Below are 27,167 nucleotides of genomic sequence, written 5' to 3' on the forward strand. Positions count from 1 at the left end.
ATAGATTTTTGTGATACTTTCAAACAATGATATTGGTAAACCAGCTCTGTGGAAAAAAAAACAACAACACAAAGCTTCTGATTTGTAGCATCTTCCAATTTATGTGGTATAAATACTCTCAGTATTTCCAGTTACAAGGTACCAAATGAGCTTACTGAACGTGGAGCTGGGAGGAATTCCTTACAACTGTCCCTTGTGAACTGGTATAAGCAAACTCCAGCACACCACTACTTTCAAGTATACTTTTGAAGAGGTATTTTTCAGTAAAACCTCATCTGATGATACTGTTTACCATGAGGTTAAAGAAGAGCAAGCTAAGGGAAACTGAGTTCCTGGGACTTTGGAAACCTTTTGATTTCTCACTAAAGCACTCAGAAATTAACCCATTTATGCAGCTATGAAAACAATATACTTTCTATGCAGTTTTAATAGTTGAGAAAGTTTTTGTGGCATGAAAACTTGGGAAGCAAGAAGTTAGCCTAAGACATAATTTAATCAGAAAATTCAAGACACGTTTCATGTGATTTCATTTATTAAAGAATAAAACTAGAACTTCCAGTATATTCTGTCCAACTATGAAATGCATTTAAAATATTTTAGAAAGAGCAATTCCAACTTTAAAAAAAAAAGAAAAACTGCTGGACAGCTAAAATACTCTTGTTACCAGATTTTGTTTTAAAAAAAATGAAGCAAGGTTATATAGTGAGAGTAGAGAAAGCAAAAGAAAGTGAAATCACCCATGACAATCTGTCATATTAGCCATTATGCATTTCAACATCTGCAACTGAAAAGTCACAGAAGTCAAAAAATAAAAACAAAAAAGACTCCCAAGGACCACAAACTGCCTGATGATGTTGCTATAATGTTTAGCCCTCTGTTAATTTCACATAAAAAATAAATTAAGTATAAATAAGGAGGTGAGGAGGCTGGTGTGTGGTCAGGTGCGTTAACAGGTATGTACTCAGAGGGGGCTTGAGAATGAGGCCGAATGCCTTTTGTCTCCCATACTTGCTACACAAAACTCTCCTCCATGTTGCTGCAGAGTAAGAAAGAGTCCACAAGCCGGGGCTGGACCAGCTGCTGGAAGTCAGAGTCCTGGAGGCCTTCAGGACAGACCCCGGCCAATCTACGCAGAGCAGCCTGAGGAGAAAACAGAAGAGATCAGACTGCGCCTTCAACTTCCCTGAGAGATGCATTTCAGTAAGTGGCTCATTTACCAGCCCAATTTGAGATGATCATCACCTTGACACCTTAGTGATATGGTCCTTTTTGTCACTTGGTCACCACAGCAACCTTATTACATAGTCACTGATTTCAATGGTACCTTGATCACTAAAGGGGATGTCATCTGAAAGTTTTCATGATCTTAATTAGTCTTGCCATCTTGGTTTTTCAGTCATCTTAGGAAACTGATTGTTTTGAAGATCTGTCATTTTAAGGATTTGGTCAATTTAGTGACATATTTAAGTTCAAGATTTATCTTAGAGACTGGAACTACCAGAGGCATCAGCGGAATTATATTCTCACTTCCAGGTCTTTATAGAAACCTTAGAACAGCAAGGGCTATTCATTTATCCATAAATTCAGCAAGGTTCTGAGCAAAGCATTTTGGGATGGGAAGGAGGGGAGAGGGAGAGAAGAAGGAGGGTCATAAAGTTAAAGGAAATGGAATTTCTGCCACCAAGATGGGGATGAACAGGAAAGAGAAGTGCAGGCAGAATGAAACTACTGCCCAGGTCCCCATACACTGAGTGTTGCACTCTTCCCTGAGTACGCCATCTTGTTTTACATCCATGTGCCTTTGCTCAGATCTTTCCCGTGATGTGAAACCCCTCCCCAACTGTTTTTTAGGTGTTTATTCCCACACCAGACTCTAAGCTCCTTAAGGATAGAGACTTTTATTTTTCTCTGTATCTACAAAGGTATGCTGAAAAAAAAACCAAACAAATGTTGAGTTCTACTGCTAGAGTAACCTGAAACTATAAACGTGAGCTGTGTACCTACCTAGACCTCTTTGCCAGTTAGCTGAGGCCATGTATACTAAGTGCCCAATGAATATTAATTCCTTCCATCTTTCTCAAGCCTGAACAGAGCAAGGAACAAGGTGGGAGCTTAAGGATGCCCTTCCCTTGGGAAACAAAGAGAGAGGGGACTATCTTGAGTGGCAGAAGAAGCAAAGAAGGAGGAATGCCCACTCTTACTGAGTGTCTACATAGTATCTCATTTAATCCCCACAGGATACAGCAAGGTAAGTATCATGATATCCAATTTAGAAATAAGGAGACAGACTCAGAGAAGAAAAGTGGCCTTCCCAAGATCACACAGCAGCCCAACTCCAGGGCCTTCATACCTACACACACAGAGACAGGATGCTGCAAGCCCAGGACACTAGGTTATAATGAGTACAAGGCAAACATATAGCTCATTACCTAGACATGAGAAGTAATCTATTGCTGAGAAATCGCCAAGTTGGTGAAAAGAGAGGATGGCTTAAGTTGTCTGTTGGACTAACAGACACTGCCATGTCCAAGCTGGTTCAAGGAGAAGGGATATGCATCTCTGTTCACATGAGCAGGGTCTTAGACGATGGTGGCAGGAAGGAGACTCCAGGCGACTGTCTCTAACTAGTGTGTCCTGCCTCTCCTGGGGTATGATTTCCCCAAGGGCTAAAAGGCTGAACTCCATTGCACTTTCTGATTCCTCTGGGCTCCAACTGGGAGAAATAACCTTACTGCCTTTGAGTTGTTACAGTAAAAATGGAACCAGGGATCTTCCACAGATATGAGAATATAAAACCATCGATGTATTTTACATCATCAAGCATAAAAATAAAGCAAAAGAGAGGGAAGAAAAAAAGAGAGACAAAGAAATAGATAGAAAATAAACCCATGAAAAGAGAAAATGTAGAAGAAAATAATAGACAGAAAAAAAGAGACAGCATCAGAAAAACAGAACAAGAAGGAACTATTAAAAGAGAGAGGGCTCCCCTGGTGGTGCAGTGGTTAAGAATCTGTCTGCCAATGCAGGGGACACGGGTTCGAGCCCTGGTCTGGGAAGATCCCACATGCCACGGAGCAACTAAGCCCGTGCGTCACAACTACTGAGCCTGCGCTCTAGAGCCCGCAAGCCACAACTGCTGAGTCTGTGAGCCACAACTATTGAAGCCCATGTGCCTAGAGCCCATGCTCTGCAACAAGAGAAGCCACCGCACTGAGAAGCCCATTCACCAAAACGAAAAGTAGCCCCCGCTCGCTGCAACTAGAGAAAGCCCATGCACAGCAATAAAGACCCAACGCAGCCAAACATTAATTAATTAATTAATTTTTAAAAAAAGAGAGAGAGAGAGATGAACTTGGGAAAGAGAAGAGACCAAGCATAACAGGAGATCAAGAGAGAAAGAGATGGTATCAGAGAAAAAGAGAGCACACCCTGGGGATGGGAGGATAATAGGAGAGAGATAGGAGGAGGTGAAGAGGTAGTAGAGATGGGGGAGAGGACTAAAGGGATAAAAAGAATGGGGGAGGGGAAATAAGGAGAGAGAAACATCCCTAAGGGAGGAGGCAACCTCTAGACAGAGAGAAAAGCAAAAGCAAAACACAAGAGAGAGAGAACTAGAAACAGACCCCAAAAACCACGAAGGCAAATAGATACCCTCCTCTCGCCAGGGTCCTCAGAAAGTGTGTAGGGTTCATCATGAGCCCAAATGGTCTCAGAGCACCCCCTCCTCAGCATCCAGGAGCTCAAAGGGTCCTTCACCCTTCTGAAGCCTTTTACTTGGCCTCCGCTTTCCTCAGAAGGTTAACAGCCTTCCCAGCATCTCATTCCCAGACAGTCTGAAAACACGCAAGAATTAAGCCCCGTACCCCACTGACAGCCGCTTCATTAAGGAAAAATCAATTCTGTTTGCAAGAGACAATCCATGCTGCCACTTTTCCAGATGTGGGAGATGATAATTGAAATGTCCTCCCTTCACCTGAATAGAGTCTTTAAAACTGGGAAGAAGTCTTGGGGAGGGGCAGGAGAGGTAGCCTCCAACTCCATCTGCCAGGCCAGGCTCCAAGCAGCCCCCATCTCACCAGCCAGGGGGCTGCACTCAAGTATGGAGCCCCTTCTGGGAGACAAAGCACGAACACCCACCAACACTGGGGGCTGGGGGCTGAGCAGACAAGTCCATCAGTCCCTCAGCCAGGCAAGAAACAGTCACCAAACCCAAGGTCCCATGGAGATACAAGAGCTGGAAAAGGGACCCAGCCATGAGAATGTTCCAGGGTAGAGGGGGAGAAATACAGATCCCCTCCCATGAGCCAAGGTAGCATGACTAGGGCCACAAGCCCTAAGGGGACAAAGCATGGCTGGAAGCAAGATGGTCAGGGCAAAAAGTCAAGACATCCAGCATCAGGCAGGCCTGTGTTTGAATTCCAAGAGCCTCCCCTTATAACACCTAAAACACAGGATAACACAACATGCTTCCTGCTGGGGAAAATAAAATACGAGCAGGCAGGTCCAAGCCGCAGAGAACTCCCAGGAAGCCTCAAGGAGGAGGATTTTGATATGAGCCTTGAAGGCGGTGCTAGCAGAGCTATAGAGAGGACATCTGCTTGGGACAAGGGCCAAAGCACAGTGTCAGGGTGGTTCAGGGCATTCTGACCCGAGCTGGACAGGGCCTGGAGGCAGTGGACGGCCTTCAGACCCCAGGTGGGTCAGAGCCAGGCTGTGAAGGGCTAAGTATGTGGACAGTAGGCCATAGGTAACAGGGAACCAGGGAAGGGGTGCTCATGGAAAGGTCATGATTGTAAACTGTCATGAGGAAAATGAGGCCAGCAGGCACATGAAGGATGGATTCAGAAGGAAGGGGCTCTATTCAGCATCCAACAACCTGTCCCCAAGGAGAAATGTAATCCCTTTACCACCAGAAAGTCCTTCAAGTGGTTGAAAATAGAGGCCACGCCCTTCTGTGTGTTCTCCTTCAAACTCATGATAAAAATGGAAAAGGAATCATAGCAAGCCCACGTGTCTGAAAGGAGCTTTATAGTTTCTCAACATTTTCTCAGGCCTATTCAGTGTCAGGCAGTTGCTGGCTGCCCAAGTTGTGAAGATAAGGTAGTTGGGGCCAATGATTATGTGTTTGCCAGGTATTAACTGTCTCCATTTACTCACTAGACCAGACAAAATGAAGGCCTGTGAACTTGCATGAAAACAATTACACCTTTACATTCACTGGCCTCTAACTGAAACAGCCTTTCCTTCAGCTGTGTGTGAATGTAGCAACAGATCGAGATGGCTCAGCGGTGCCTGTTACTTGTTCACCAATAGAAATCACAGACCCTATAGGGCCTTCCTGGAACAGCATCTCCCTCCATATCCTCTACCTGTCTCTTGTCTGTAGAAAAACTTTAGTCTCCTAGGCTTCCCCGAGTTCCAAAGAGTGCATTGAATCAGAGAAGTGAGAAAATGCAGAAAGAAAGGAAAACAGTCAAGCAAGACAAACTAATAAGAGTTTAGCCATTAAACAAAGTCAAGGACCTTTAGTTCCTCCTCAGGGGATCTAGATAAAATTCTGAGCCATGTCCTTTGAACTCTTTCACAGATACTGAAACCTCCACCAGGTGGAAGAAGTTAACTGTATGCTGCCCACATAGACCCCAGACCTGTTGGAACCAGAAGGTTGATGATGCTGACTCCTGATTTACCTCATCACCAACCAATCAGAAGGATGTCCATGAGCTGATCACACACCACACAACCCCCCTCCCTGACCCTGTCTTTAAAAAAACTTTCCCTGAAAGCCTTCAGAGAGTTTGGGCCTTTTAAGCCCTATCTACCTGGACTCCTCACTTGGCAACCTGCAGTACCCACTGCACTTTCCTTCACCACAACCCGGTGTCAGTCGATTGGCTTTACTGTGCATGGGCAAGCAGACCCAAGTTTGGTTCAGTAAATTACATTTTTGGAGGTACCTTCAATATTATTTATGCTCATTGCTAGTGAAGACTTGAGGCTAGCTTTTATTTAAGGAGCTAATTTAAAAGTATATATATATATATATATATATATATATATATATATATATAAACATATCACCTGCTTTGATAGTCTAATAATTATTTTAATATGATGGTTTTCCTTTTAATTCTGTATATTTTACTATATACATTTAAAACCTAATACTGAGAAGGGGTCCATAAGCTTCTTCAGATCACCCAAGGCACCAAAAGGGTGAAGGTTGTTCTGCATGTACCAGAATAAAAGGCCCAACAGAGCTGAAATTTTTGTCTTTTTCCCCCCCACATCTGTATCCCCAAAGCCCAGAAGAGTGCATGGCTCATAGAATCACTTAGCAAATATTTACCGAATAAAATTTACAGCACTTAGTGACCTACCCAATGTCACACGGCTCATTAATGGTAAAACCAAGACAGGTGTGTCTGACTGTAATGCCTGCTGCTCCTACCACCATACAATGCCTGTCAGGAGCTCCCAGAAATGGGATGAGCTCAGTTAAAAAAAAAAAAAAAAAAAGGACGGGGTGAGAAGGGACTTTATTGTGAAACAGCTTGAAAGACCTCTAGATCCATCCCTTCTGCACAGTCAAAGAGGACAAATCAAAGATCTGGCACCCCCTTCTGGAAGTTAAAGGGCTTTTACAGTGGGCTTCCCTGCTCCTGGATGCTTCCAGCTGCTCTGCTCTAGGATTTAATACAGCCCAGCAGGGAGGATATAGAGACAGGTTGGGTGTTCCCCATCTGGTGCTGCTGGTACTTTCATGGTGGACCCAAGCATCAAGAAGTTGGGTGGAGACCTCCCAGGATGTGCTAGCTTGGTTGAGGGTGAAGATCCTGGGGACTGGCTGAATAATCCTCTGTCCTGTCCTGTCCTACTCCACAAAGGAGGAGGGAGCTACGAAGCTGGAAGAGAACCAGTAGAGCGGCTCTATCTGAGGAGGAAAGGAGGCTTTCTCACAGTGTCCACTTTGGAACAGGCAGAAGACATCTTACCCTAGCTACCACATGCTGCAAGCACCATAGCATCACCACCATCACCCAGCATCCTGCCAGCTGGGCCCCTCTGGTCTAGACCTGCTGTCAGATCCCCCAGGACCTCAAAGGTCCTAAATGTGTGGTAATGGGGGTTCCCCAGGCCTCTGCCTTTCACATATATGACCTCATATAATTTTCATCACAATCTTATGAATTAAGTGAAACAAGTATTACTCTTTTAAAGAGAAAAATGGAAATCCAGAATAAGTTGTCCGGCTTACCCAAGCCTGTCGTGGCACAGCCTGTTCCCCTGGTCCCTGGTCTGCAACCCCAAAGCCCAGGAAGAAAGCTGGGGGAGGATTGGGAACTCACCAGGCAGGCCACCAGCACGGCGTCACTGCTGTTCCTCTTGGAGGGTGAGCGACAGAGTTCAATGAGGCGGGACATACCTGCGTGAGACACGGGGAGACCCTCACACCCAGGTCGGGGTGGGCCTGGCCAGGCCTGACCCAGAGGTGCTCCCATCTCTCACACACAGTCCTCTGCACGGGGTCCTGTGGAGGGAGGCGGCTGCCAATCGGCAGGGAAGACTTTCTGCTCCCTCAGGTGTAAATGGACCCTGGTCAGGGCCAGGATGAGCTGGAGCATCAAAACCAAACCCCGAAGCGCCAGAACACTGGCCAGGATGGAGTTCACCCACAGTGTGGAGGAATGAGCCACAGAAGATATTGCAGGTCTTCCCAAGAAGGAACTTCCCATGCAAGTTCTTCTGATTTTACCAGCTATAGTTAACATTTACATCTTTATCAGAGGAACTTCCTAGTACCTCTCCACCCCCAGCTGCCCATTTGAGTCAGAAAATATATTGTGGCTAAGATTATAGAAGGCTACATTTGAGTACACTAATATTTCCTAAGCCTTTACAGAGGAAAGTCAAATAAATGACTTTGCTTTTCAACCCAAATTGACTTTTTCAAACTCTAACAATGGAAAAAAATAACTCCTTATAAGATGGTATGAAAGGTATGCAGACAGATTCTGTATGTATGTATTTATCCTCCGTAAAGTCATTTTGGAGCCAGAGCTCTCTGCTGCCCCAAGGCCACCTCTTGCTGTCCTCCAAGTGCCTGGATGGTTGGCAACACTGCCATCTCCTGCCTCTACCTGGGTGCCCTTTCCTAGCCCTCACAGCCGAATAACTCCCGGAGCCACAGCTGAAGAGTCACCTCCTTGTTACATTATTTGAACCACCTGGATAAGTGTGGGCTACTTCCTCTGTGTGCCAATTGTGTCACTGACAGCCTTTGAGCATTGCTCTGTGATACTCAAGTGTAAATTTTTCTTTCCATATCCACCACCTCCATTAGGCTATAGGCCGCTGTGGTTAGGACGCGGTTATAATCAGTGTTATATGCCCAGCACTCAGAACAGAGCCTACCATAGAGTGAGTGCTCTGGAAACATTTGTTGGGTAAATAAGTGACTGACTGAATGAACGAATGAGTGATTTAATGAAAAAGTTAATGGTGGATAAATGAAGTAATGAATGAGTTAATGAATGAACGTGTGATTTAATGAAAGTTAATGGTGGTTAAATGAAGTAATGAATGAGTTAATGAATGAATGAACAAAAGGATGAATTCATGAGTGAATGAATGTGTGGATAAATAAACAAATGAGTAAGCAAATAACTGAGTAAATTAATGAATGAGAAAATGAATGAGTGAATGGGGTCCTTGTTAACAGGAAGCCACAAGTGAGTCACTCTTCTGGCCAACTTAAACCTCTCTAGACTCCTCCTCTCTCTTGCTTCAGCCCCAGGGGAAAGGAGGCTAAGTTGGGGCTGCACCCTGGGCCCCCATGCCAGCATCTCCCGGCACAGTCGGCCCTGCTCTGAGTCCTCTGTCACCACCGCCACCATGAAATCAGGACCGTTCCCAGCCCCGGCGCCCCTCTCCTCCCCTGACACAGCCAGCACCACTTACAACTCAGCCGCACGGCCTCCCGTGCCACATCTGGGTCTCGGCTGAGACGGGCCAGGGTCACTGCAGCCTTCTGCTGGACTCGCTCGCAGGCCGCCACCTCGGCGGGGGTCCCAGACCTTGGCTTCTCAGACAGCAGGCCCATGATAAGCTGGACCCCTGGGTGGAAAGCGATGAACAGTTGGTAGGTACCCAAGCAGGGAGACTTCCTCTAGCTGCAGGCTCAAGCAAAGGCTGTTGGGATGACTCGGGGCTCTCAACCACAGGAGGAACTTGGACAAGCCCTCCTCTTCTTCTCCTTCTGCCCTGGGGGAGTCTCTGATTCCACATACCAAGTCACTACACCCCTGGAAGGGACATCTGGAGGATATCCTTTCAATTTCCTTTAAATGCTATAACAGCTTTTACTACATCCCTGATGCTGTGCGAAACACACAGTAAATGCACGAACCCTAAAACCTCCCAACAGCCTCATAAACTAAGCACTATATAATAATTCACTGTGAGGCACAGAGAGAGGTGAAGTATCTTGCCCAGGGTCACACAGTAAGTAGCTGTAGAGCTGGTGTCAGAACCCAGATAATCTGGTTACCCTCCATCATCTCTTCACCTCTGATGCTGGTTGCATCTGAGACAGGTCCAGAGGTAATGGGTCCCCCTGGTGGGAGGTGACCCAAACCTAGACTGGATAATCACTAGATCAAATGTTTTAGAGGGGTATCATGTACTGGAAGGGAGTGGAGTAGTTGGACCAAGACATTTAGGCTTGAATTTGGTCAGCTGAGAACCTCTCCACCCTTCCCTGAAGCCAGATCTGTCCTCTGATTGGCCTACAAAACCACACCCACATCCACTCCCACGTCATGCCTTTGCCCATCTGATTCTTTCTGCAGGGGATGTCCTTTTGCCTCTCACTCTCCATTTAAATCATTCCCATCCTGCAGGTTGTAGTAAAAGTCCATCTTCTGTGGGAGGTATTCCTCAGCTGCCCCAGCCCACACCCTTCTTTCCTGCACAGAGTGGCACTTGCCAGCTTAGAAATTCAACCAAATATGGCCCACAGGTGTATTTTTGCTTTTTTTCTTGCTTTACACAGTGTCTAATTTTTTAAGAAGTTTTTGCTAATATGCAAATTGGGAGATTTCTATAAAAATCCAGATTTCTGGCATCTGAAAAATTACTTCCTGATCTGAGAAGACTGGGCCCACATTTCTGCTTAACAACAATTTGCTGAAGCTTATTATAAGCTTACTCTTTGAAATGAGATTGATCCAGTCCATGTTGAGCCACGTCATCCATTTATATCACCTGTGTGGGTCCTGCAGGCATCTAAGTTTGCAACCTGTAACTTAGACCATAGAATCCGAAGGGTCCTTAGAGTTCTTCTAGCCCAGCCCCTGCCTCTCTCCCCCATTTCACAGACGAGTACCTGAGGTGTGGAGAGATGAAGTGACTTCTCAAGTTCACATAGGAGTCACTTCCAGGCCAGTACCTCAGTCATGTGCCTCTCCAAATCTTACTTGAACCAGATGCAACTTCTAAGCCTCCTAGATCCCAGTTCAGGGGGCAGTGAGTAACTTAGTTGTGGACCCTGAGGTTATTCAGTCCTGAGGAGGGGCCATTTCTCTCTCTGGTGAGCTGTGTAAGTGCCCCATTTCTCCCCCCTACAGCCTCAGGGGATGCTGCAGGCCCTCCCTTTCTCAGCCCCTATTGGCTCTGCCACCACAAACTCTGGTCCTGGGGCAAGGGGCTTCTCTCCAAACCCCTTCCCTGGCCACTGAATGGAACACGGTCTTCTGGCTTCTTATGCCCACAATGTCCCTAAGACAAGGTCATAGCTATTAATGTCCTGAGTATATATGGCATGGCCTATGGGGACATAAACAGGGGGCACAAAAATGACAACTTCAGGAAGTGCCACAAGATTAAGAAATTTGACTAATTCCTCCAGGTCAAGGTTCCCATAAAGAAGCCATTTTCCAAATCCCAGCTTCGTACCTAGAGTCTGACCAAAAATAGTTTCTCATATACGACCAGGTGAGCATCATGGGGGCAAGGATTTTTGTCCACTTCCTGAATGGGTATATCCAAAGTATTCGGAATAGTGCTTAGCTCAAATATTTGGGAATGAATATCAAATGAATGAATGTGAATGTATTCATGTTAGAAGCCTTACAAATATATAAAAAACAAAGTTTCCTTTAAATGTATACCTTATAAGTCTTATCTAGAAAAAGATAAGATGCAATGAAATTGGGGCTGCCTACAAAATCCAGAATGTGTTTCCTAAGTTCTGGTCAGGCTCTGTGCCACAAAAGTTGCCTGAGAGTTGTGGGCAGTTACAGCTTAGAGACCAGGTCCCAAGGCCATGTTCCCTCCTCAACATTCTCTCCAGCTCAGCCCCAGCCCCTGAGGGAGAAGCAAAACTAGCTGAAAGGGCAACACTGATCCCACTGGATTGACAAATAAGAGCTTGGACTGCCCTGGCCTGCCTCCCAGTGTAAGGGTGACCAGTGGTCAGAGTTTCTGACTTTCCAGTATGGCCCATTCATCCAGCTCCCCACCACCAACACTCACACACAGTTTAGGGCAGGACAGAGACAAAATCACCAGGCTTCAGGACAAAGCATGTCAGAGTCCTCCTGGTGGGAGGACTTCCTTTCAAAGCATAATGAGGCTTGCCCTGTCCAGACCAAGGAGTCCTACTGTCTTCCAGTGATCCCTGGCTGAATCACCTCCACTGCTGGTCCCTCAAATCCTGACCCACTTTGCTAAATAGTTTCTTCATCAAACTCTCTTCACTTAAACCCTATGAGATGGCCACTGTTTCCTGAAAGAGCAGATACACATAGCACAGAGCTCATTCTGTGCCTGACACTCTTCTAACATGCTTTATATTAATCCCCACATCATCCCTGTGAGGTAGATATTACTATTGTTCCCATTTTGCAGATGGAAAAATGGAGGTCACAAAACTAGTAAATAACAGAGCCAGGATTCAAGCCCAGGCAATCGTTTCCAGTCTTCACAGTCTCAACCACCATGCCCTCCTTCCTCTGCTGCATTACTTTACTGCAGATGTCACGCTTTTGTCACGTTATCACTTTTGTCCAGGTGGGGTCTCCTTCTAGACTGTGTGAGATACTCTAGAACAAAGGCAAGGACTTAACTTACCTCTGTGTCCTCACTGTCCAGCACAATGCCAAGAACCTAGTAGGTCTCAATAACTTTACTGAATGAGCCCATCAATAGCACTTTGTAAACCATAAAATCCTCCACAGATGCCAGATACTCCAATCCCAAATCCATTGGCCTATGGAGACCCACTCCCACTGACCACTTGAACTACAGGCTCTGGGTGCTGAAGGAACAGGCCATAAAAGACACCCCTTCAGCCTCTCACCCTCAGCCAGCTCAACAAAGTTTCTCATTATTAGCCCAATCACATAAAATTAACACAGAATGATGCCTTTCCATTAGTAATAGAGCAATGGGGGATGGGGAATGTGTACATGTGTTAAAACAGCGGGGCAACCAGGGAGAAGGGGCTTAACAGGCGCAGAGGCAGCTGCCTAGGCTCCCAGCACACTCCTCGTTAGCATCTCTTGGTTTCCAACTGGTTGCTAATTGCTCTCCTATTTCTCAGTCACAGGAAGCCCTCACCACTTTGTTCCCAGCTGCAAGGCAGCCAGCTGACCTGCCCTCCAGCGGAGACCTCTTAGATCAGCTTCCGGGCACCTCACCCGAACCTTGGTGACACCATCCGCATGAGGTGGGAGGAGGGGAGCAAGAGGAAAAAGATGCTCTCAGGTGAGGCATCAAGGGATGCAGCTGCCCTGACCTGATCCCCCACCCTTCGGCTTTCCACTGTGGCCAAACCCAATATGATGAGAATGATTTAAAGTTGGAATGCATCCTTTGTAGGAATAGATTTTTACTTCTGGATCATAGTGAAATCTGTCTTCCCTTCACCACCCTGACTGAAATAGCCAATTGCCACCCTCCTACCTTGGGTTTACCTTATCTTCTTCCCCGCTTTACTTTCTGCATCTGATGTTCTCTTCTTTTGTTCCGTGTCTGCCTCCCACTAGATTGAAGCCCCGTGGAAGCAAGAAAACACTTACATATTGGCCCACTTGCCCACATAAGCACGCATTCATGTGCTCCTGCAAGTGTGGAGACCCACATGCACGAATACATAGGCCTTCACACAAACACAAAGGCACAGGGTCCCACAGAGCCACATAACCTGTACGGCGTGCACACCACTGAAAAGACATACCGTTCTCCTGAATGATGTCAGAGGCACACTGCTCTAGGACAGACATGTTTGCCAAGATGGTCACAATCTGGAAAAGAGGATTGAGAAGCTAAGAAAATGGGAACGCCTGTACTGACAGGTGAGCCAGGAGCTCTACAAAGCTTTCCCTTAGCCCGTGACTCCTTATGGTCCACCTGGCCCATCCTTCCATGGTACTTTCTTCCATCCTCATGGGCTTCTGCCACTCAGATGTGTTTCCCCAGTGACTGATGCCCATTCTTCAGCATGTGACTCTGGGATGGCCCCCAGGGGCCCCAGGACACTGCAGGTGAGAACAGGGTCACCTGAGTGAAGATGGAGCCTCATCATCTTTCTGCAGGGTCCCTTGGCCCCAGGCCCTGAAATGCATACAGAACTGGCAGATTTTTGGCTAACCCCTGCCCTGGATTGGGTTCCCTCCAATCCCAGCTTCTTGCCCTGATACGGAACCCCACCTACTTTCAACCCGAAATGAATGGAGACTAAGGTTAAGACAGAGATCATGACTAGGAAACTGAAGGCAGCATTACGCCGTAAGCTTCAGGTATTGTACGGAATCTGGTGAGAGTTCATGCTCAGCTACACTTTATAAGCCTGTGGGCTGCAAGCCTTGCTTGTCAGGCATGGCTGAAGGGCTCTGCCTGTAGGAAAGGGATGCTGACACCAGGTAAACACAGACCCTTGGTTACAACCTCGTGGGCTGAGCAGCCAACAGCCCACCCCAACCCCGCCCCCTGGCACAGTCAAGTTTGCACAGAGAACTCACAGCACAAAACTGGATTAAGGATGGGCCAGCAAGGGACCTCCTACAGACCCCAAACTGTAGAGGGTGCCAAACACCACTGGAATATGTTGGAAACGTGGCACCTGTTAACTCAGATGCCACCCATGACACTGCTCCTGACATTAAATTTAGCAAAATGAAAATCCACCCACTTCCATGGAAGTGGACAGCACTCTCAAGTGGTAATTAAAATCAATAATAAAATAAAATAATATGTTTTCCTTGGTGCAGGCCTATCTCTCTTGAAAGATTTCTTCAAAGCCTGTCACATGGTATAACTGGAGGCTGTGCCAGTTAACAGTCTCCTGACACAGTTCAGGCAGCTTAGTTCTGAAACTGGATAATGAGTAGTAATGTGATGTTGACCAACAAAGCGTACTATCTAGATTTTAATGGGTTCAACATTGGCATATTACTCTGGATAATAAACGCACGTAACAAATCTCTATAGGAAGGGAAAAGTTTGCCACATTTATAGAATATCTATCTCCTCCGTTCCCCACTAAATACGTGCTAGAAAGGGATACGCCTCCTTAGGCTGCTGTGGCATCCTTATGTGTCAGCCCTTCCAGCTTGGACCTGGTAAGGGGCCTGGGTGGGCAAGTATGATGGGGTGGGTGGCCAGGGGAGGGACAGGACTTACACCAAAAGCTTCATCCTGAAGGCCACTCTGCACCACCAGATATTTTATGAGGGGAGTGACAAACTCCTATTTGCATTTTAGGAAGGTAATAGGACTGAAGGAGGGTTAGTCCTTGGAAGCTCTTTTTTCCTACCCTTTCAGGATTGTGAGTGTTTGTGGGCTGAGTGAAAGGAGTTAGAAGAAAAATACAGGTAGAAGATGCAGTCAAAAAATAGAAGCTTCCCAAGGGATTTCCCTGGTGGCCCACTGGTTAAGAATCCACCTGCCAACGCAGGTGACGCAGGCGACACGGGTTCGAGCCCTGGTCCAGGAAGATCCCACGTGCCGCGGAGCAACTAAGCCGGTGCACCACAACTACTGAGCCTGTGCTCTAGAGCCGGCGAGCCACAACTACTGAGCCCGTGTGCCACAGCTATTGAAGCCTGCATGCCTACAGAGCCCGTGCTCCACAACGAGAGGCTACCGCATTGAGAAGCCTGAGCACCGCAACGAAGAGTAGCCCCTGCTCGACACAACTAGAGAAAGCCTGCACACAGCAGCAAAGACTCAATGCAGCCAAAAATAAATAAATTTATTTAAAAAAAGAAAAAGCATCAAATATTCAATAGCATTTTGTTTAAAAAATAAAAAATAGAAGGTTCCCAAGAGGCATAAAGTGTGCAGTCTTATGAGGAAGGAGACACAAGGCCAAGCCTGTACCAAACTGCAGTTCACTTGGCCTTCTCTGGGCTGTGAGCAGTAGCAGGGGGCACAGGCTCTGTTCTCACCACTAAGGGACAGCTCCACTCCAACCATCATCAGCCTGGCCACTGAATAAAGATGATTGCTTGACATACAGAACCAAAAGAGAAGGAAGGGAGGGAGGGAGGGAGGAAGGAAAGAAGGAAAAGAAAGGCAACATAAAAAAGGAAAAGGAGGGCTTCTCTGGTGGCGCAGTGGTTGAGAGTCCGCCTGCCAATGCAGGGGACACAGGTTCGTGCCCCAGTCCGGGAAGATCCCACATGCCGCGGAGCAGCTCGGCCCGTGAGCCAAGCTGAGCTGGCCGCTGAGCCTGCGCGTCCGGAGCCTGCGCTCCGCAACGGGAGAGGCCACAACAGTGAGAGGCCCGCGTACCGGAAAAAAAAAAAAAAGGAAAAGGAAACCTTTGTCTGCAGCATCAGGTTCATTACACTGCAATTATTAGCTGTGTCACAGGCACAGGTAGGTCTTTGTGTCAGACTAATTTAGATCCTGTTAATGAAAATTACTTCCTCTTTACAGAACCTGTACCCCATGTGGTTTTCTGAGGTGCAGATGAAGTATTCAATTAAGCACAATTTGAATAAATGCCAATTATGCCCTGCTTTGAGTCCCCCCTTTGAAACATCCTTGTATGTGCCCTGGTATAGACAGGAAGGCAGATCAACAATGTTTCTCTTCACAGTCAAGTCCAGGGATGAGATTTTAGGGACAACTGGTTTACCTTGTTGGCTACAAGATAGCAATGCTGTCAGTGGAGAGAGTACAGGAGCCAGACAAACAGTTTTCCCCTGCCCCAGGCTAAGTCATTCCTGTCTGATGGTTTTTAATTAAGTCCTATTCCTCCTGAGTGAGAGGCTACTGATCCCTCTGTAGTTATTAGGGGAATCAGAGGGTATCAGCCTCAAGAGAGGTTCTAGGTAAGAGGCAGTATAGCATAGTGGCTACGTGCATGGACCAACCTGTTCCAAATCTTGGCTCTGTCATTATTTTCCATCTGATCTTGACCATGTTACTTAACCTTTCTGTGCCTTGGTTAATGAGGTATATTCGTTTTCTATTGCTGCTAAAATAAATTACCACAAACTTAGTGGCTTAAAACAACACAATTTTATCTTGCAATTCTGGGGGTCAGAAGTCCTAATTGGGTCTTATGGAGCTAAAATCAAGGTGTTGACGGAGCTGCATTCCTCCTGGTGGGTTTAGGGGAGAATCTATGTCCTTACCTTTCCCAGTTTCTAGAAGCTACTCACACTGCTTGGCTCCCAGCACCCCATTGCTCTGACCTCTGCTTCCTCAGTCACATCTTATTCTCTCTGACTCTGACCCTTCTGCCTTCCTCTTATAAGAATCCCAGTGGCTACACTGGGCCCACATGGATAATCCAGGATAATGTTCCTATACCAAGACCCTTAATCATACCTGAAAATATCCCTTTCACCATGTAAGGTAGCCTACTCACAGGTTTGGGGAGGGGGCATTATTTGGCCTACTACAAAAGATAAAAATAAGATAATAAGACTGTGATAAGTATTAAGGGACAATGTTTTGTCAAGCACCAAGATCATTTGTTAAATAAAATGAATACTATTTGGCCCCGGGGAACAGAGTCTGAAAGGACCCAGGCCTTGAAAGATTGTATCAAGTACCATCCGGTACAACACCCAGCGTCGCCAAGATGTGAGGCTGATGTGAGATCCCTCCCAAAGGGAGGCAAGGTACCAGAACAGGAGAAGCCCTTCCCAGCAGAGAACCCAACAAACACTGTGCTCATTACTTTCTGTGGCATTTTAAAATCGTTTTTCCTCTGGCCTCCCAGAGACCTTAGGAACATTGAGGCAAATAGCAAATTGAACCAGAGTAACAGGGGCAATCCCATGTCACTGATTCAAGAAGAAATGCCCCCATGTGGTAAGAGGGAGGATGGCAAAGCCTTTGACGATAGCAGACATGCGGAGGAAAAGGTTTACTCTGTGCTTGTTCTGGGAACACCTGTCCACATACCAATCTCAGGCTCATCTCACATCCGTAACAATGGCTCAGCAGTCAGCCCTGATCACACCTGGACTCTACCTCTGTGCCTTTCCTTTGCTCTGTCATAAACTAATACTGAGGACCATACCACTTAAAAGGCAAGTGAGGAATACCCAGGATACCCAAATAGAGACGGGTGCTCTGATCTGATAGAGCTTACAATGCAGGAAACCTGACATATATTTAATGAAAAGTTACGATTGCTTTTATGCTGTGCAGTAATTAGGACAAAAAGGCCAAGAGTTCATAGAACTGAAATTAGAATTACTCTTTAACTACTGATGGAATATTGAGATTTCTACTCTCACCGTGTTAACTCTCTAAAGCTCTGGCAACCATGTCAACTGCAGCTCTGAGACCAGCCAGCAGAGGAAGTCCCACTGCTTCTCTGTCCTGCCCTCTTTCCTCCACACCACTTCCTCCATCAAAGAGCAGGAAGAATCAAGCCAAGAGCAGTGGTCTGAAGGATGAAGGGCTCGGAGAGAGGGAGGGTGTGGTCTCCTTGAACACACTTTCTCCCTCAAGGCCAGCGAGGCAAGGGGGTCTGGGAGAAGGCCCAGCCCACTCCCTCCCTCTGATAGGTGTGATCAGGGCCACAGGAGCTGAGAGGGCTGGACAAGTGTGGAAACCAGGAGGGCACCTGCCTAGGCCCCGAGACAGACCCTGCTCCCACCCTCTCTGGTCCCTGGTCTTCTCACAGGCCTGGCTTTCCCTCCTCACTACCAAAGGTGCGAGACTGGAGGGCTGAGCTCTGGGTTTAGGAGAGAGAGCCACTAAGGCCATAAAAATGCCTTAGATGTAGGTCCCAAGCCGTTGGTAAACTAAACCAAAACTCTCTCCCTGGGAATTGCATCGAGTTTGAGGTGTCAGTCTCACAGTATTAGAGAGCATGTAAACACCAGACCATGTTCTCTGGGCTTAGTTTTCCCTTGGCTTTATAGGGAGAGGTTCCTGGGGCAAATCAGGACTGGGTGTTGTGATCCTGGGTTCCTCCAAGCCTCTCTGGATCGGTAGATAAGCATATATAGTCATATGCAAACGAACTCCACTGCTTTAAGTGGCTTATAGTCTCTCTCTCTCTCTCTCTCTCTCTCTCTCTCTCTCTCTCTCACACACACACACACACACACACACACGCATGCACACATACACAGTACAACCTGCAGAAACTGACACACAGATTGAAACAACACACACCGTGCATTGACTCATGCCACATTACACTCACCACCACATTAACCACATTTCCTGACCCTACCTTCCTGTCCCAATCAGATTCCTGACAGTCTCTGTCTGGACCCATCCCAATCTCTGGTTCTATCAGAGACCCCTGGCCTGTTCATCACTGAGTATCTCTTTGGTTCTAACTACTTTACGAGCATTATGCCATCTGATCATCATAATGACACAAGGAGGGAGAAAATATTAGTATCCCTATTTCACAGATGAGGGAATTGTGGCTCAGAGAGGTTAAGCAATTTGTCTAAGGTCACACAGCTAGGAAATGGAGTCAGGATTTGAACTTAGGTCTGCCTGAACCCAAAGCCTGTACTGTTTCTACCATGTCATATATGTATGTGATAGGGCTGTATAAACTATAGAGGGCTTTTGCAATGTAAGTCAAAATGGCAATCCCTGGTAACTGACATTTCTGACAAATGGACTCCTGATAATGGTATTCACAGCGAGGGCTCAGAAATGCTACAAAATCTGGACATTCTGAAATGCCAAGCAGACCATGTGTCTTCATGGGAAGTGAATATACCAGCACCGTTCACCTCTGTGAAAGCAATTAATTTCTAAAGGCCATAAAGTCATGTTCAGTGAAAGTCTCTGCTGTGGCTTAGACAGGATAACCGCATCCCTTTCACCCTAGGTTGTCACAACTCGACAGACAGGGCAGAGATGAGCCAGCCCTTTCCCCCCACCCTATTATCACGCCTGTAGCTGGATGCCCTGGGCAGCATGACCCCTAGAAAATACCTCCTGGGGATGAAAACACAGGCCACAAAGGGCTTGTTAGGCAGGAAGTGCTTCTGGATGCCTGACCACATCCAGCTCCCCTAGATGAGCAGAGGGGCGTGGAAGAGCCCCTCTGCTTAATTTGTTGGACAGATTAAGTAGACTCAGTTTGCTGGGTTGATAGAGGGGTTCTCGCTGAGATGTTCAAAGGGAGGCGGACAAATATAGATCCAAGACCCAGAGGCTCTGCACAGCACTGGCGTCATTGGCAGATGCATTACCGGAAGCCTCAGGGGCATTTAATCTCCTAAGTGTTTCAGGAGGCGGTAAGCACTTCAGAGTCTAATTCATCTTCTTTGTCTTCATTACTGGGAGCCCTCTGATCACCTTAATCCTCCCTCTGCCAAAGGAAAGAGCCATTTGTTTCTTTAATGGGTCTTCTCTCACTAGCTAAGTGGTTGCTCTGAGTCAGGGCTGAAGGTGAGGCCATCCTGAGGACAGAGGAGAAGAGCCTGGCTCAGCGGTGGGGTGGTGGGAAGGGCGGGGGGGGGGGGGGGCGGAGATAGGGGGATGACAGAGACAGGGCAGTGGGAGAGTGTGGCAGGAAAACGCCTGACTCCATTTGCATAGAGCTTGACTACATTCTCCATTCTCTCCCCACCCTGAGCCCCTCCTTCCTAGGAATCAGTGAGGTTCCAAGAGGGGGCCAGTCACTCCTCAGGATGAAAAAGGGTCTGTACATATAGAGCCATGGGATGTCTAAGCTGGAGGAGACCATCCCACTTTACAGATAAGGACACTCCCCTCTGAAGGTTCCCCATTCAGGGCTGAGTACCACACATTCAAAGGCCAATAATAATAACAGACAGTGGCTTCCATTTATTTCATAGTTTCTGTGTTCCAGGAACTGTACCAAAAGTTTGTATTAGTTTATTCAATTCTTATTTTATCTCTGTGAAGTATGTATTATTCAATTATTTCTCACAGATGAGAAAAGTGAGGCTCGGAGTGAATTGCCCAGAGTTACATGATCACGTAGTAGAGAAGCTTTAACTGCATGTCATCTGATCCCCTAACCCCTGTTCTTACTGCCTCACTACTGGATTTTGTATGAAATGACCGGAGTTGGCTACAGGAGAGGTACTTGAAAGGAAAGGGACCTAAAATCGTGTCAGGTAGGTGAGAGACCCAGCAACTGGAGGCGTCTAGCTGAAGAAGAGAAGAGGGGGAACAAGGCAGATCCTGCAGAGTGAGCCCTCCAGTCCCATGCCCCACAGCCAAGGACAGTGACTGCAAAGGGCCAGCCCCCGCCAGGCGTCAAGCAGCCAACAGCCAGCCCAGTGAGCCACCACTCCTGATCTCTTTGTACTCCATACCTTGTCTTTATGGGGCTTGTCCAACTAAGAAGTGAGAGATTGAACAGGAAAGGAAGTCTGGAACTCCATCAAGCAAGGCTTGGAAGACCAAACTGAAGATTTTGGATAATTCGCTATCTGTGCTCTTCCTTGCAACATCAAGTTTGAAAGATAATGATAGTCGTCACTTACTGAGGACTTAGCAGGGACAAAGCATTGTATCAGGTCCTTTACGTGTATTATCTCACTCGCCCTCACAAGGACACTGCAAGGTAGATGATAAAACCAACACCCAGGAGGCTGTGACTTCCCAAAGTCACCCAATTAATAAATGGCCCCAGACAAGGTTGACATTCAGTCTCTCTGACTCCATAGCTCCACTACCCCCTCTTCATTTTCAGAGATGGCAGCAGATAAGAGTCAAAGACCCAGGTCTATGTCAGGCCAGGACTCAGTGCTGGCTAGCTACTTGTCAACCAGATGATTTGGGGGATACTCTCTTGAGCCTCAATACTCTTATCTGTAAAATGCAGCAAATATTATCAGCCTCACGATATTAGTAGAACCCTCCTATGCAAATGCTTATATACTAGAAATTCTCTCTGAATGGGAGTTTCTATGGTTGGCTGCCTTTCCACAGGTGATTCTAAAGACAAGAAAGAACTGATGGAGTGCCACCCTACTTCTTCCCTTTCACGTCCTAAACAAGCATTTATAGAATTTCGCCAAGGGTGCCAGCTCTGGGCTAGAGGCCTGAAGAAATCCCGGGGAAGTATAGAACAGAGACCATGCCCTCAGGGGGATAAACATGAAATAACTGGGAAGGAAGAAATATCATTGGAAAAGTCAACACTGCATTGTGAGGTGTGGCCTCCAAGAAAAGGGTGATCCCGGGGAGCTGGGGCCGTCTGGGAAGGCTTTCCCGGAGTTGCTGGGGTAGGAGCTGGCACGTGAAGCTGGGGCAGCTTTGACTGGACGATGAGGCTGGACGAAAGGTGGAGCTGGGGAGCTGGGTTACAGACAGGGATGAGCTGGGTTGGAGGCTCATCTAACACAGAGTTCAGGCACCTGGTTGAATTTACAGAGAACTAAAACCCACCAATCCACTGCCCCCACCTCTGGAAGAGAAACAGGAGGCTGAGTACAGCAGAGGTGGGACAGGATGGAATTCCATAACCTCAGAGCTCAAAGGCCATTGAAAACCCCCTCATTCAATGTTTTCAAACACATTTAGTAGTAAAATCCTTTTTCCCCAAACAAGACTTTACATGGAGCTCAAATATACAGAAAAAAAAAAAAAATTGAGACTGATATAGGGGTTGAGGCCCAGAAGCAAGGCTGTGCTCCAAGACCCTGTTTCACAGAGGCAGAGAAAGGAAGAAACTCGCTGCAGGTAAAGTGTCAGACAGGCAGGTGCCCACACGGCTGGATACAGACCTTTGGAGGAGGTCCAGGGATCTTCCCATGGTACCTCTCTGCGTCTTAGGATGGACAGGTCTGGATGGAGATGGAGGAAGTCTCTCTAGTGGTTGGGATGGGAGAAGAGGGTGGGAATGGGCTTGTGGAGGTGCTCCAAGGGCAACAAGGCATGTCGAAAACATATTCCTTTACCTTCCCCCAGATTGCTACTAACAGGACCGACAGTGAGCTGCAGCCATGCTGCCCCCCAGAACCTAAGCCCTGGCCTCCTGCCCTCTGACTTCACGCTTACAGGTTCTGGGCCTGGTTCCCCATGAGCTGCTCACCTGGTCCCGGGTGTAAGGCGTGTCTACTCTCTGCTTGTCGCTGCAGGCCTCCAAGAGGACACGGATGGCCTTCAGCTGCAGGAGCATCTCACAGGCCATCGTGTCAAAGAAGGTGATGTTGGCAAGGGCCGCAGAGGCCAGCAGGAAGACTTCCCCAGACGAGGCCTCTTGGCACAGTTCTGGATGGTGAAGAGAAAGAAAACAGCTTCACTGCCGAGCGCTTTCATATCAGTTACCTCATTTGGTTTCCACAATAGCTCTGGGAGAAAATGTGGGCAGGTGTTATAATTCCCATTGTACAGATGAAGAAAGTAGTTACTGGAGAGGCAGATGTATCTTCCTACATATGTAGCAGGGGTGGCATTTGAAACCTTATGTGTGCTTCCTAATCACTCCATCCAACAGGTATTTACTGAGTGAACACTATGTACCCGGCACCCTGGTGTTTTGGGATGGGCTGGTGAACAAAACAAAAGGTCAGGTCTTTGCTCCTGTTAAGGTTACATCCTACTAGCGGGCAAGACAAAATGAATTTTTAAAAAGCTAATATAAATAACTGCAAACTGATAAATGTGAAGGAGGAAATAAACAAGTGCTAAGACGGAGAATAACTAGAGGCCCGTTGGGTGCGTAAGGAAGTTCTCCCTAAGAAAGTGACTTTACTGCTGAGACCTGAGGGGAAAAAAATGAAGCAGTCATGAGAATATTGTGAGGAACAGCATGCTCCAAGCCAAAGGAACAGAATGTACAAAGGCCCTGGTCAGGAAAGAGCTCCTAGTCTATGTGTGTGTCTCCAGCAGCGTACACTAGACCTGCTGAATTTGCCTTGAAGAGGCTGAAGTTAAAACATAAAAACACTACCTCTCCAGCTGCCATCAGCAAAGTTTCAGGATTTCCTTTTGGTCCCAGGAACAGGGTCACCTGGCTGCAGAAGAGTCCTACACCAAGCCTCTGAATGTCAGGCTCTTTCTCTCTGATCCTCGTGGCCATAACCCAATCCTAACCGTATCCCCCCACTTACCATCTGTAACTGTACTGAGGGTCTTTAAGGAGGAGAGGACCACCCCCAAACCCTGCATCCCTTCCCCACCTAATACATTCCCCCATGGGCTCCACATGACCTAGAATGGACTCCTGCCTTGGAGGAGGCATAAAAGGATCCATGGTGCTGCCCACCCAACCCAATGGACCTGACTTCTGACCCTCAGCTCCAACTTGACCGCTAATCAAGGTGCTTCCTGGGTCCAGGTCCCTCCTACTGACAGCACCTCTATGAAAATACAGGAAGAGAAGCCATGCTCCAAGAAAACAGCCACAAGAGAGAAAGAAAGCTTTAGGGGCAGAGTTGAGCTGTGTTCTATCCTGATCTCTAGTTCTTGCTTCCAAAGAGTCTACTTCTAGGTTCTGGCATTAAACCTGGCAGCTCTTGGCACCTTCCAGTGCATGCAGTTTCTGGTTCCTGCCTTTATAGGGACAGAAAATAGCATTAGTTGAACCCCTGTAGTGTGTCTTACACAGTGCCATTAATTTCTGAGCATGCTTAGAGCAGAAAGTGGTCACCTTCATTTAGATGTAGAAGCTGAGACTCAGAGAAGCTGGTAGTAGCAGAAGCAGAAGCTGTACATTCTTGACCTCACTAACTCATTCCATCCTCACGACAACCCAATTTTTTATCACAGTTTTATTGGTGAAGGAACAGAGGATTCAAATGTTAAATGATTTTCCCAAAATTGTGGAACTGAGGAACGATGGTAATTTGGGAGGGAGGGGGCTGGAATCAAACTGCTTGACCCCAAAGTCCCCACTCTTTCTACATTCCAGGCTGCCTCTTGTCTCTAGGCCTCTTTGCCTCATTCCCAGTGATGCTTCTGTAGATCTAGTTTCATTTCTATCAGGAGGGCAATGCCTGCTTCTGGGCAATGCTGCTCCCCACAGCCCAGGTATGACTATTAAAATACTTAGCATCTCGATCTAGCCACCCTGGGCTGGGGCAGCACATTAGCCAAGGAATTAAGAACTCTGATTTCCCCTTTCCAATGACTGCTTTATCCTCTGATTTGGGGGGAACCACTAGGGTCAGCCCTTCCACGCCATCTCCCTACGTCCAGGGTTTGAGGTAGGACCATACAACTCACAGCCCGATTTGTTGCAAGATTTCTTCTAGGTCCGAACACCCACCCTCATTCTTATGAGTCACCATTGCTGCCAACGCAGCAATTATTAACACAACCACCTAAGTGCCTTTTAATTTTAATGCACATTTATTTGAACTGCAGGCTGAATCACCTGGGATGTGTTAGGAAGATTAAATTGAGGATTCCAGTGACTCATTTATAAATGTTTCCAGGGAATGGCAAGAAATTGGAGGACTATTTCCCACCAAAGAACAGAGCCCTGGCTACCTGCCCAGAAGATAAATCCCATCTGCTGAGTCTCAGAAAAGACTCCACCACGCATCTTCATTAGGGTGAAATAAATAGGGAGACTCCTCTTCTCCAGGGAGAAATCCAGCCAGGGCAAAGTAAAATGGACATATGGCAATAATGAAAGGTTGTTTGGAACATATATGTTTTGATTTAGTATTTGCTATTATTTATAAACGGGGAGGTTTTCCATAAAACTTAGGATTTTTGTCTTTTTTTTAAATTGGCCTTTCCTACATGGCAACAATGAACTGGAATTTATCAGTGATTGCCCCTCTTTAGTCACTGCACATGCTTTAAATTTCAATACAGGACTCAAATCTCCTTATTTTCTTCTTCCTTCTGACCTCTTCACCTCATTTATGTTTCCTGCCTAGCTCTGGCATATGACCGAGTACCACACCGCTGGCGTAAGTGAATCCTAACACTGTTATGTGGCCTTGAGAAAGTTCCTCAACCCCTCTGGGCCTAGGTTTCTTCTCTTATAGGGTGGGCATTAAACTTGATGGCCTCTTGCGTTCCTTCCAGCCAAGACTTTGAACAATTGGCTTCTGCATTTTCTCAAATTTGAATCAATGTAGATGTTGACAAGTTGATTTCTCCCAGCCTGGCCTGTGGATTGCCACGACCACAGTAACTAGAGTCAGCCATGAAAAATCAACTTAACTGATGCTTCCTGCGTGCAAAGTACTTGCAGATCTGAAAATTCTAGAGCTAGAAGGAACCTTGAGAGAAACAGGTCCTGACCCCTTGTTTCATATAATAGGAAAATTGTAAAGTGAGCTCTGCAATGTGACAGGGCAAAATCTTGCACAGCCTGCACAGGGCTGCCAGTCAAGAGCTTTCTGTTGGCTGGATTTATCAAAGACAGAAATCCAAGTCCAAGTGTTCTGACTCCAAGTTCACTGTTCTGTGCTGCTCCTAAATTTGTGCTATTCCAGATATTGCCAACCCTGCTTTGGTAACTCCAAGCACGAACCCTAAATTTTCTGATGAGATCAATTTTCATTCAGTTTCAATGAGATAAAGATAGAGAGAAAAGTGACAGAGAAAGGGATCGAAGTAGAAACCCAGAGCATTACCAGAACTTATCAAAGAAAGGATGTAGTTTGCAAAACAAGTTTCCTGAGGATTGTCATCCAGGTGAGTCCTCCTAGCTCCTGCGTGTTTGCAGGAAGATTGCATTCTAGATATGGGGCTCTGATTCTCCTGCCAGGAGCACACAGGTCTGAACAGGGGACCCTGGAAGAGTCAAAGTTCTCAGGGCCCCAGGAAATGAGGCCAGTGGTGGGACTGAAAGCAGCAGGTGGTGGGGAACAGCTGCTCTCTGAGAAGCTGCTTGCCCCCAGTCATTGCTGCCACATTCGCTGGGTACCGGGTACCATAGACTGAGATTTCAGGAACAAAGCCCATCAGAATCTCTCTGGATAAGGATCTGAACCTCAACATTTGAGGCCCCACTCTTCCCTGGGGCTTGTCCTGTTCTATTTGAAAGGCCAATTAATCTCAATCTGAACTCAATTCAAGGAGCTTCTTGGAGGGCTGCAAACATTTTAATAGAAGACTTGACAACAGAGCTCTTTAAGGCCTGACTCTGATACTTCAATGGTGGGATTTCAGCTAGTGTGATCTCTGTGCAGGAGATATGTGGGTGTGGTGAGGGGTGGGTGGACAGGGAGACCTTCCTGTCCTTCCTAAAGACAACTGTGACAAGGCCCTCCTCACCCAACAGTACCCTCCAGCCCCGGATGACTCACTAACGAGAGCTGTCACGATCTCCTCCATGCTCTCCAGGAAGCTGCTGAGGTGCTGGGTGAAGGGCAGGTGTGGGGAGGTGACTTGGGCGACCACAGCCGCAGCCTCAGCCCGCGTGGCTTCTGAGTGGCTGTCGTCAGTCAGGATGTCGGCCAAGCACAGAACGCCATCCACCTGCCGATGGAGAGAGGGCACAGCCCTGTGCATCCTGGGAGAGCACATGCTCAAGATAATAATGAGAGAGACTCACAGTCCAGCCTGGACCCCAGTGACTCTGGGGGCTTATCCTTTGGCTCCAAAGAGATCATTGACTTCCCACGGCATCTTAGACAGTGGACATCAGCAGGTGTCCAGGGGCTAGGCCAGGGCATCCACCAGAGCGAATTGTAGTAGAAAGAACAATCTCTTAGAAATCTCACATCCCTGAGTTCACATCCTAGCTCCCTCTCGCTTGGTCACTCAGCCTCTCT

At 47.0% G+C, this 27,167-nt stretch overlaps 1 protein-coding gene across 2 annotated transcripts in view; it reads right to left on the minus strand.

The window, feature by feature from the left end:
* Positions 1 to 514: 514 nt before the first annotated feature.
* Positions 515 to 27,167, minus strand: part of INSC (INSC spindle orientation adaptor protein) — a 123,552-nt gene continuing 96,899 nt past the window's right edge. For both annotated transcript variants that reach the window (XM_067749794.1, XM_067749795.1), the window contains exons 8-13: positions 26,700 to 26,871; positions 22,520 to 22,698; positions 13,241 to 13,307; positions 8,962 to 9,117; positions 7,350 to 7,426; positions 515 to 1,140 (exon numbers count right to left, since the gene is read on the minus strand). In XM_067749794.1, coding sequence (XP_067605895.1) covers positions 1,012 to 1,140; positions 7,350 to 7,426; positions 8,962 to 9,117; positions 13,241 to 13,307; positions 22,520 to 22,698; positions 26,700 to 26,871 — 780 coding nt within the window. In that variant the 3' untranslated portion in view covers positions 515 to 1,011. The remainder of the gene's footprint in view (positions 1,141 to 7,349; positions 7,427 to 8,961; positions 9,118 to 13,240; positions 13,308 to 22,519; positions 22,699 to 26,699; positions 26,872 to 27,167) is intronic.

This window comes from Pseudorca crassidens, chromosome 9, assembly GCF_039906515.1.
Source record: "Pseudorca crassidens isolate mPseCra1 chromosome 9, mPseCra1.hap1, whole genome shotgun sequence".
In the NCBI taxonomy this organism is placed as follows: domain Eukaryota; kingdom Metazoa; phylum Chordata; class Mammalia; order Artiodactyla; family Delphinidae; genus Pseudorca; species Pseudorca crassidens.